This window comes from Diachasma alloeum, unplaced genomic scaffold, assembly GCF_001412515.2.
Source record: "Diachasma alloeum isolate Michigan unplaced genomic scaffold, Dall2.0 Dall_scaffold_00461, whole genome shotgun sequence".
Classification (NCBI taxonomy): Eukaryota; Metazoa; Arthropoda; class Insecta; order Hymenoptera; family Braconidae; genus Diachasma; species Diachasma alloeum.
The window spans coordinates 165,016-176,644 of record NW_021680594.1 but is presented as its reverse complement, the minus strand read 5'-3'; the positions used below and the strand labels follow the sequence as shown (position 1 = coordinate 176,644).

At 39.0% G+C, this 11,629-nt stretch overlaps 1 protein-coding gene across 2 annotated transcripts in view; it reads left to right on the top strand.

The window, feature by feature from the left end:
- Nucleotides 1-7,410: 7,410 nt before the first annotated feature.
- Nucleotides 7,411-11,629, top strand: part of LOC107042419 (prostatic acid phosphatase) — a 139,744-nt gene continuing 135,525 nt past the window's right edge. For both annotated transcript variants that reach the window (XM_015263460.1, XM_015263457.1), the window contains exon 1: nucleotides 7,411-7,718. In XM_015263460.1, coding sequence (XP_015118946.1) covers nucleotides 7,605-7,718 — 114 coding nt within the window. In that variant the 5' untranslated portion in view covers nucleotides 7,411-7,604. The remainder of the gene's footprint in view (nucleotides 7,719-11,629) is intronic.

Below are 11,629 nucleotides of genomic sequence, written 5' to 3'. Positions count from 1 at the left end.
GGCTGGGCAACGTTGTGACGCAGTCAACTGTTGCCAGCCACCCCCATCCACGTTCTAGAATTTGGGACGCACGTGTGACCGGCAGAAAATGACGTTCTTGGGTTTAATACAAAGGATACAAAGGGAGATCTGTTGGGATTAGTCATGGACCTTTCTCGAGAAGTTTACGTCTGAATTTTATGTGTTTATGGCGACGCCAGAAAATCAACAGGCCTGCAATATTTATATTAACTCGGTTTATTTCTTTCGTTTATTTAAACTGTTTATGTTATTTCTCGGATGAATAGAGCTCTGTATTTGAGAGTTGAAATGAGACGTCATTGTCCACCAAAAGAACACGTGCCCAAACTACGCAGTATTGAATTTAATGAAAGAATGGAAATTAAATTATTATCTAATTATTCTGATTAAGGTAATATTCAAATTGACCGCTAGGTGCATACAACGCCACCTAGTTATGAACGGCCAACGACGTAACACTACCGTACTACACATTTATGAGTGGCGAATGTCACACTCCATCGAAAGAAAAAAAAATTGAGTGGCGTCTATCTATCAAATGACGCGTCAAATGACGGTAAAATGACCGGTCAGTTCTCTCCGTTGCATCCCTAGTGCCAACGCGACGGAGACGACAATGAGTGGGAGCGAGCGCGATACATATTCCTTTCTCACTCAGGGGGGGAATAAATATATATAATCGAACATTACTATAGTAAAAAAAAACAAAATCTGCACAATTATTCAATAGAATCACTGGAAAACTATAGTTTTCCAGCGACAGCGCTGGGATTTTCTATGAATTTTTTGACGTACGTGTCAATAATAAATATGTCGAGAAAAATGAAAAGACTTTTAGATCATTAGATTCTGCATTCATTATACAATTGATTATAATATGTTCGATTTTACATTCTTGACAATTATTACAAAATGCGAGGAACTACCGTATTGAGAACCCACTTCCGGTTATCGACAAATTTTTACTGGGGCCCTACCATACCAACAGTTCCGTACGGTCCATTGTAGTCCATGCGCCACCGCTATGAATTTTGCTGTTGAACACTTTACATTGGCCCTGCTCGTCTCTTGTATAATCTCTGCTTCCGTGAAAGAGGGTCTAAGGCCTAGTGAGATTCGGGAGAAGTTTCGGCGAGCCGTGTCATTTAGTATCGTGTCGCCCCCTCGCGGCAGAAAATCGCTGCTTCGAAAAAGCGGTTGTTACGTCCTGTCGCGTAAACCGCTAGTTACCATATAGAGTCCCTATGACTACCGTTATTCCACTAGATTATACCATTGAGATTCAAATATTTTCATCTGATAATTTTATAAATCCAATATTATTTTTAAGCTAGTTGAAATATTCCCACGGTTTTGGAAACAAGAAAATATAGAATTTTGGAAAGTAAGTTCGAAAAACTCGTAAGCAGGAAACGAATAATAAATCTAAAGAGTCTCTCGACGTAGCTCTGGTCATCCAAAAATAATAGATCCTATGTATTGTTTTTTTATATAGAGTTTTCGAGTGCAATTCTAGCTTTACATTAAACCGTTCGAGTCATAAAACCTTTTCCTGGAGACAGTTTATTTTCCCCGGGTGAAATTCAAGCCTTTCCTGTCTCTCTCGAAAAACCACATGTAAGGCCCTTTGTTCAAGTCACGTAGACTCGAGAGTTGGGGCTGGGCTAGCTCGAGCGATCGCGGGGGTGTTAGACCAACCCTATTCACTGGATTCAAGGCCACGATTGGTCCCCTACTCTTTTCTGTGGGATGAGCCCTTCATCTTCGATACTTAGACTAATTTTTAGAGTAAGAGTAAGGGCAGATCCACCCCATACGTGGATACGAGAAGTTCGAGAGAAATTGTTATCATCTTCGCAAGTTTTAAAAACCCAAAGTGTTGTTGTAAAATATCTTCTAAGTTTTGAAAAGTAAATATAAACGTTTCGATTGGATTATCTAATTAAATTGTTGTTCGTGTTCAATCATTTTTATTCGAAAATTCCCGCACTTGTGGAGCAGAGTGCTTTAGCGCTCCACGGGCATTGGACCTGCCATCTGTTCAACGGAGAACCAGCTTGGAACGTAACAGTCCCAAGCTGGTGGTTTGCTCCTTCAGATGGCAGGTCCGCTGCCCGTGGCGTGCGAAAGCACTCTGCTCCACAAGTGCGGGAATTTTTGAGACAAAAATAAGTGAACACAAACACCAATTTCTAAGTTAATCCAATTATTTCGTTTATAATTCACTTTGAACTTAGAACAGTAGTTTACAACAACTTGAACTTAGAATTTGAGAAGACGTTAACAAATGCTTTCGAACTTCTCATCTCCACGTATGGGGTGGATCTGCTCTTACATTCACTCTTAAAATTACTCTAAGTCTCGCTAGCGTGGAAACTCATCCCACAGGAAAGAGTAGGGAACCAATCCTGACCCTGAATTTGGTCGATGAGGTTGGTCTTATACCCCCATAGTCGATCGCGCTGGCCCAGCCCCGAACTCTCAAGTGTACGTGACCCAAAAAATGGGCCTGACATGTGGTGCGGAGAAAAAATAAACTGTCGAGAAAAAATAAACTGTCTCCGGGAAAAGGTTTTACGACTTTTACAGTTCGAAACTAAGTTCAAATTGCACTTGAAAACTCTATAAGAAAAAACAAAACAAAAGGGCTTTATCTTCGGGTGGTCCGAACTACGGTGAAGAATTTCCAGTTTTATTACTCATTTCCTGTCGACACGAGTTTCCAACGTACTTTCTAAAAGTCTGTTTCTTCTCAAATTTCATCTCGTGAGAATATTTCGACTAACATGAATAAAAAATTATAAAATACATTTAAAAAGAATTTGAATCTTAGCGGTGTAATTTAGTGAGAAATATGGCCGTCATAGGGACCCTATGTCGCATCTAGGGGTCTGCGCGACACGGTGAAGAAAGCGGCATACTTTAACACCGCCACAATGTTTTTTGACAAAATAACTAAGAATACACGATGAATGACACTTGATGTCTAGCACATGCAATGCATAACATATTTTATGAAAACACACGGATTTATTTACGAATCATTAAATTAAAGAATTAGGGTATTGTACAGGCTTATTTTACGCATCTTGATTGACACTTTCAATGTATCCACCGAATGATACTGCACATAATTTATAAACACATGTCCAATTACACATTCTGCAAATGCAATTTCACGAAAAATACATTGTGTACTTCGAATTACACATTGTGTTCTTCTGAATCTACACATGTGCACTTCGACGTATGTCAATTCAACATGTCTAATTCGAAAGTGTATAATTTAGAGGTGTATAATTTAGACGTGTGGAATTCGGAGATGTGCAATTCAGACTATGAATAAAATTATAGCTAATTGATTCCTATGTGTAACACTTGTGAACTCTCTATGGAGGTCGGTAAGAATTATACGGGTGCTAAAGGACTCATATCGGGAGCCCTGGGGATCAAATGATGTCAAGGGGGCTATGGTGGTCAAAGGGGAGTTATATAGAAGCCATAGGGAAAGGCATGAAGAGAGGTTATATGGATCTCACGAAGGATCATGGAGGAGTCATGTATGTTTCAAGAGAGCTACATGAGGGTCAAGAACGGTCATGGGGGGTATAGGACGGTTATAGAGATCATACGAAAGTTATATGGAGGTTGCAAGACTCATGTGGGAGTCAAGAGGTGTTATAGAGAGGTCATAGGAGTTGATTAACTATAATTTTATTCGTCTGAACTGCACATGTCCAAATTCCACACGTATGAATTGCACACCTCTGAATTATACAGTTTCGAATTAGGCATGTTGAATTGGCTCACGTCGAATTGCACATGTGCAGATTCAGAAGAACACAATGTGTAATTCGAAGTATACATTGTATTTTTCGTGGAATTGCATTTACAGAATGTGTAATTGGACATGTGTTCATAAATTATGTGCAGTATCATTCGGTGGATACACTGAATGTATTAGTCAAGATGCGTAAAATAAGGCTGCAGAATAACCTAATTTTTTAAGTTAGCGATTCGTAAATAAATTCATGTGTTTTCATAAAATGTATTTTGCATTGTATGTGCTAGACATCAAGTGTCATTCGTCGTGTGTTCTTGGTTATTTTGCCAAGAAAACATCGTGGCGGTGTTAAAGTATGCCGAAAAAGCGGCTTTTTGTTGAGAATAGCCCCCCAGCCCTGCTAAACAAGGATACGTTGGGACTGGTTTCTTTTCTCTCTCTGCCTAATTCTGGACGGCTTCCCCACTACTCATCAGTGATGCCAGATGGGAATTCCCACACGCTCCCCACTCCTCTCGGGTAATAGTGCGCAGCCTTTAGGGCGCAGTCGGCCCGGCGCGACGTTTGAATATTTGATTTGCGGCATGGCTCGTTATTTTATTAGCGTGTCATTTCGTGCAAGTCACAAGGGCAATGAGGGCCATGAGGAGAATGTCAAATTTCTCGAGGCCCACGAGGGTCACGAAGAGAAAGTCAAGGTTCATGAGGGTCACGAAGGGCAACGAGGGTGACAAGGGCAACGAGGGCAACGAGGACCAAGAGGGCAACAAAGACCACGAGGGAAGCGAGGGGAAAGTCAGATTTCATACGGGTCACAAGGGTCATTAGGGCCACGAGGAGAATGTTGAAATTCTCGAGGCGCACAAGGGTGATAAGGGCAACGAGGACAACAAGGACCACGAGGGCAGCGAGGAGAAGGTCAGATTTCATGTGGGTTACGAAGGGTAATGGGGGTCACGAGGAGAATGTCGAAACTCTCGGGGCCCACGAGGGCGACGAGGGTCCCGAGGGTGATAAGAGCAACGAGGGGAAATTAAGATTTTATGTGGGTCACCAGGGTAATGAGGGCCACGAGGAGAATGTGGAAATTCTCGAGGCCCATGAGGGCAAAGAGGGAATCGAGGGTAACAAGGGCAACGAGGGCCACGGGGTAAGAAAATTATAGGATAAGCAATTTCATAGACGAATTGATCCCAAACCGATTTCAAATTCACTTTCAATATTTTTATCAAACTTTTGCTCAATTTTTAAAGAATTTTTAACAGTAAACTGAGCTCTCCATTGTTATTAAATATTATTAATAACTAAAATGTGAAAAAAATAATAATACCATCAATTTCATTCCTTTTAATTAATTAATTGACAGTTCCATCGCGGAATTTAATTTATCGGGTATTATTTACGGGCGTTGAGCCTGTGCGGTAGTGGCGGGGACCCGAGGAGTGCGCGAGGGAGCTGCGCACGAAATTCCCACGCGTGGGATTTTTCCCCTCATCTGGCATCACTGCTACTCATTCGTAGCCTAGGTATAACACATATACTGGTCAGATGCACGATGCACACCAAAGAGGATTGACTAAAGTAGAGGCTCAGATCTCGCGGTTGAAGTGACCCCAAGCCAAAAATAGTTCGACCCCAACGGAGGGATGGCGCCACGGTCGAATCTGACGGCTAGGCGAACTGCCTGTGCGGGTCACTCGGCAGTAGCAGTCCCGCTGTCACCAGCTGTCACAGGGATAGTTTCGGATGGGAATTTATGCTCTCCTCGTCCTCAACGTGATCTTAATGTTTTTCAGGTGATTCATTTGCTAGCTAATTTATATTAACGAATGAAACCCAGACGGTGTGATGGAGAATTAAATTCCCCATTAATCGATCCCTGTTACATCCCTTAATCTCTGTAACAAAAAAATACAAACTTCGACAAAAGTCATGGGCCAGTGAGAAACATAATTTTCTTCTCGGCGCACAGTGACTTTTCACCATTCGCCCGCGAATTAAAAATTTGTCTTTCCCCTCCTAATTGAAATTAAGGGATAAAAAAAAGGCTGTTTGACGGAGAACTAAATTACCCATCAATTAACACCCTTTCATCCCTTAATCTCTGTAAAAAATGGACGAAACTGTCATGGAAATCACAGCGCAGTAAGAAAAATAATTGTTTTGCGGCGCACAGTGACTGCCGGTAATTAAAAATTCACCTCTCCCCTCCTAATTGAGATTAACGGATGAAAAAATGGCAGTTCGACGGAGAATTAAATTCCCCATCAATTAACGCTCTTTCATCCCTTAATCTCTGTAAAAAATGAAAGAACCTGTCAGGGAAATCACAGCGCAGTAAGAAAAATAATTGTTTTGCGTCGCACAGTGACTCCCGGTAATTAAAAATTTACCTCTCCCCTCCTAATTGGGATTAAGGGATGGAAAAATGGCGGTTCGACGGAGAATTAAATTCCCCACCAACTAACGCTCTTTCATCTCTTAATCTCTGTAAAAAATGAAAGAACCTGTGAGGGAAATCACAGCGCAGTAAGAAAAATAATTGTTTTGCGGCGCACAGTGACTCCCGGTAATTAAAAATTTACCTCTCTTCTCCTAATTGAGATTAAGAGATGAAAAAAAAGCAGTTCGACGGAGAATTAAATTCTCCGTCGAACTGCCAGTTTTTCATCTCTTAATCTCAATTAGGAGGTCAGAAGTGAATTTTTAATTCGCGTGCGAATGGTGAAAAGTCAGTGCGCGCCGCGAAAAAAAAAAGTTTCTTACTGGCCCCTGACTTTCACGGCAGTTTTTATTTTTTTGTTACACAGATTAAGGGATGAAAGAGGGTTAGTTAATGGAGAATTTAATTCTCCGTCGAACTGCCCTTTTTTCATCTCTTAATCTCAATTAGGAGAAGAGGTGAATTTTTAATTACCGGGAGTCACTGTGCGCAGCAAAACAATTATTTTTCTTACTGCGCTGTGATTTCTCTGACAGTTTCTTCCATTTTTTATAGAGATTAAGGGATGAAAGAGGGTTAGTTGATGGGGAATTTAATTCTCCGTCGAACTGCTATTTTTTCATCCCTTAATCTCAGTTAGGAGGGCAGAAGTGAATTTTTAATTCGCGGGCGAATGGTGAAAAGTTACTGTGCGCCGAGAAGAAAATTATGTTTCTCACTGGCCCATGACTTTTGTCGAAGTTTGTATTTTTTTGTTACAGAGATTAAGGGATGCAATGGGGATCGATTGATGGGGAATTTAATTCTCCATCACACCGGCTGGGTTTCATTCCTTAATATTAATTAGCCAGCAAATGAATCACCTGAAACATATTAAGAACATGTTGTGGACGAGGAGAACATAAATTCCCCTCCAAAACTATCCCTGTGACCGCGGGACTACTGCTGCCGAGTTACCCTCACAGGCAGTTCGCCCAGCCGTCAGATTCGACCGTGGCGCCATCCCTCCGTTGGGGTCGAACTATGTTTGGTTTGGGGTCACGTCAACCCCGAGATCTGAGCCTCTACTTTAGTCAATCCTCTTTGATGCGCACGATCCTTGTCTGATTCATTAATAATTGCTTAGCCACGTTGCGCCATTAGTTCGTGAATTGACCGAAAAACTCAACTAATGATAGCAGTCATGACAAATCATCTAGCGGTTGCATGTGCTTGTAGTAGATGAATTTAAGAAAACGCTACTGAAAAGGCAATAGTTACCTCTTATCCACAATTTCACCGAATCATCGCAAACAAGACTACATATTATTACTATTGAAGCGAGCCCAGATATGAGAGTGATTTTATTTCGTGTATATGCGATTAGAACTTCATAATACCCATACATACGGACGAAATAAATATAGACGATTCAATCATGAAAATATTCAAATTTTCCTGAATTACATGAACTATTTGCCACATCATTACGTAAGTATCGATAGAAATCTGCATAAAGTTCGAAAAAAATGATATCTTATTTTCGTCAGTTTCTTTTATACTTTGAATTTCATAAATTAATAAGTTGAACAGTATTAGATAATCACATCAAGTTGGCGAACAGTATGAACAAGTTTTGTAGCGGGGGGTTGAGGTCATGAAGCCCAAATGCGGAATATCGAGTGCACCAACTACTGAAACTTAATTCTCTAGAATACGGTAGTCGCTCGATTAGAGTTAAGGTTGAGCGAACAATCCCCTGAAGAAATACAATGAAGAGTTATCCAATCGTTGAATTAATCATATAATAACAATTTTTAATATAGAGTACAAATCTCGCATACATAGAGTTATACTGTTTGCATTCTGTTANTACTGTTTGCATTCTATTGCAGAAAATTATTATATTCATAAGTTCAATGTTTTTACTCATTTACTATACTGAAAAATTCTTGAATCAATTACTATTTCTAACGTAATTTGATTATTCACTCGGCGTCCATATGAAATCTCATCATGAGTAATATAATTGATGTAGCTATTTCGAAAATACCTCGATCAATTTGGTCATTCGTGGCTTGAAAATGCAATTCAGAATTAGTGATGCGAAGGAAAGAATGCAACTAATACTATTTTATACTTCACCTACGCGCTCTTTAAAAAGTGGACAAGTATATTTTACATGAGCAATTCGCAACCCTGAAAATATCATATTAAAAGGAAGCAGTAAATTGAATAGTCATATATCTGCCATAGCAAAATGCGTAAATTCAGATAGGTCCATATATGTCGTGGTTAATCTAGATCCGATATCAATGTTAAATCCTCGGAATTGAAATTTTCATAGATCACCGTCAATACTAATATCCTTTTTATTGTTTGAAAGAATGCGTTATTCATACATGACGATGGGTTCTCCATTAGAGAATTTCCGTTTCAAATCTATGTAGATTTCTATACCCATGATTCATCAATATTAGTTATCTGTGAATATACTTGATACTATCAAGTTACTTCTGTGGATATGAACAAAATTGGAATCCATGATAGATTGGACTGGAATAACTAAGGATGAATTTTCACGCTTCCTGCCAGCACTTTTTAAAAAATTTTATGCCGAAATGGCCGTCAATCACCGCTATATACTTAGCAGATAGAAAAATTATTTCTGGATGAATTATATATATAGCAAGTGGGAATAATTAGGGAGAATTTGGGAGCACAAAATTATAATTCAGGAGTCCTTAGTTTATTTATAATTAATTGTTGTTTAAATTCCATATAGTTAGCAGATAATATATTGAAAAAAAAATAGTGGTATGAATCGATAGCAAATAATTTGGGAAGTTCAAAAATGTCAAATTCAGAATTAGGGAGTGGATAAATATGTATTTATGAGGATCCTCATAAGAAAGTTAAAAAATATTCATTTATATAGTATATTTCTAACCTAGGGAGGGAAAATAAAGGATCCTCTGCCGCCAGTGCAATCACCAGCCGAGCCGAAGGCGAGGTTGGTAAGCACGCGGCTGAGGGTCCTTTATTTTACTTCCCGTGGTTAGAACGTGATTTTCCGTCTCGGCGTAGGCGCAGAGTCAGAATTCCCTCCCGCGAAGTGGGAGGGAAATGTAACTTTGCGCCCGCCGGGACGGAAAAATATTTATCCACTCCCTAATTCTGAATTTGACATTTTTCAACTTCCCAAATTATTTGGTATCGATTCATACCACTATTTTTTTTTCAATATATTATCTGCTAACTATATGGAATTTAAACAACAATTGATTATAAATAAACTATGGATGTGCTCCTAAATTCTCCCTAATTATTTCCAATTGATATAAATAAAATTCACCCGGAAATAATTTTTCTATCTGCTAAGTATATAGCGGTTATGTTTTGTATGTTTTATCGATATGTTGTTCCGTGCCTCATCTTCCGCGGTCGATAAAGCAGAGCTCGCTATACCATTCGGCTAAATCGAAAATCCGCAGTATTTTTAGGCGCCTGATTCGAATAATCTCAAACTAATAATTACATTAAAGAATAGGCTCTTGGGTTGCTCATAGTTGAATATATGTTGTACGATAGTATAATTATACGGGAGTTATATACTTACCATTATTGATTTTTTAGTGTCATGCTCAATAATACAATTTCATGGATTCTGCTAGTTCCATTTCTAGAAGGAGATCAATGTAAAGGTTCTTACAAGTTCTAATTCCCGTTAACGTAATCCAAGGGCTGAAGACTAAAGGAATTTTCGTCAAAAAAATTCATTGGTAGATATATTATTCTTAGAATTATTTTCTTGACTCGAATCTATATCCGTTATTTTTAATCACATACAACCGTCAAACACTGTTGTAATTTCGCCGGTACACTCAGACTACAGTTAATGACCTTACAGTTATCAATTTTTTACCGTGAATATNACTTTCTTGGCTGGAATCTATATCCGTTATCATTTTTAATCACATAAAACCGTCAAATACTGTTGTAATTCCGCCGGTAAACTCAGACTACAGTTAATGACCTTACAGTTATCAATTTTTTACCGTAAATACAAGTAAGAAGATATTAGTTCATCAAGAGTAGTCATATCTTCAAGAGTACATTGAAGTAATTCTTGATTGGAGGCATTAATTAATTCCGCTGCCTAACTATTTTGTATTCAAATGTTCAGCATGATATTTATTCGTGGCTGCGGCATATCACTGGCTTCAAGAGTCATTAAAATAGTTTTTTGTTTTATTATCACAATTCCTAAATATGCCGTATTAGTAATTGATATGGCTACATCGGCGCAGTTATAAAAAGAAAGTAGACATAAATCGCACAATTATAATTATATCGATGTAGTCGATTATTTTTCAACATATTGCTAATGTTTGTTGAAGAAATTCTGCTGTAAAAAATTGTACGAAAATATTATATCGCCTGATCAGAAGTGTCGACCGAAGGTGAAATTACATTTTAATTTCATTGTTAAATCTGAAAATAAGAAATCCAGATTATAGGAAGTTTTTTACTCGTAAGTTTGTACTACTCTGAAGCTTGCCATTTGGGGGCTGTGACCTCAACCCGGAGCGGGCTGTGGTCGTTTCCAAGCGGACCGCGGGCCGAGATGAGCTTTTTCGCCCCTAATTTTCTAATCAGGGGGATGGAGGTAGTTTAATTTGCGGTTTAATTAATTAATTCGCGATTTTTTCCGTCAAAGTGATGAAAGGGTTTTTTAATTCGCTGGTTAATCAATTTTATTCGCGGTTTTGCGTTACAAAGGACCTTCTCGGTGGAGCTAGTCAATCCACCCCGCGAGGGGGTGAGTGAAGGGGTTAATTATTTCGCAACTGTAGAAATCATAGAAGGGGCTCCTCTTCTTCTTCAAACATTGACACCTGGCTCCACTTGACATGTCTGAACTTGAGTTTTCCGGTACTTTCTCGTTTGCCGCCCCCCTTCGTATGAAATTGTTGTTGATAACGATATCAATATGTAAATATTTATTTTAAAAAACATTCTCCTGTCACATGTCTGAACTTGAGTTTTCCGTTACTTTCCTGTTTGCCACGCCCATTCGTGGGAAATCATTGTTAATAATGATATCACTATATAAATATTTATTTTTAAAAAACATTTTCCTGACACGTCTGAAGCGGAAATTTTTTCTCTCTAAATTCTAATTCTCTTAGAATTCTTTAATGCCTAAAGGAGGTTAGGCGGTGTTTGAGGTGAATTTGAGAGTGAATTTCTGTGGTTCCCGGTAGCTTAGTCGGTAAGAGTGCCCGGCGCGTATCTGGGAGACCCGGGTTCGATTCCCGGCTGGGTGAAGTGGAAATTTTTTCTCTCTAAATTCTAATTCTCTTAGTTATTCTTATTTTTAACTAAAGGTTAGGCGGTGT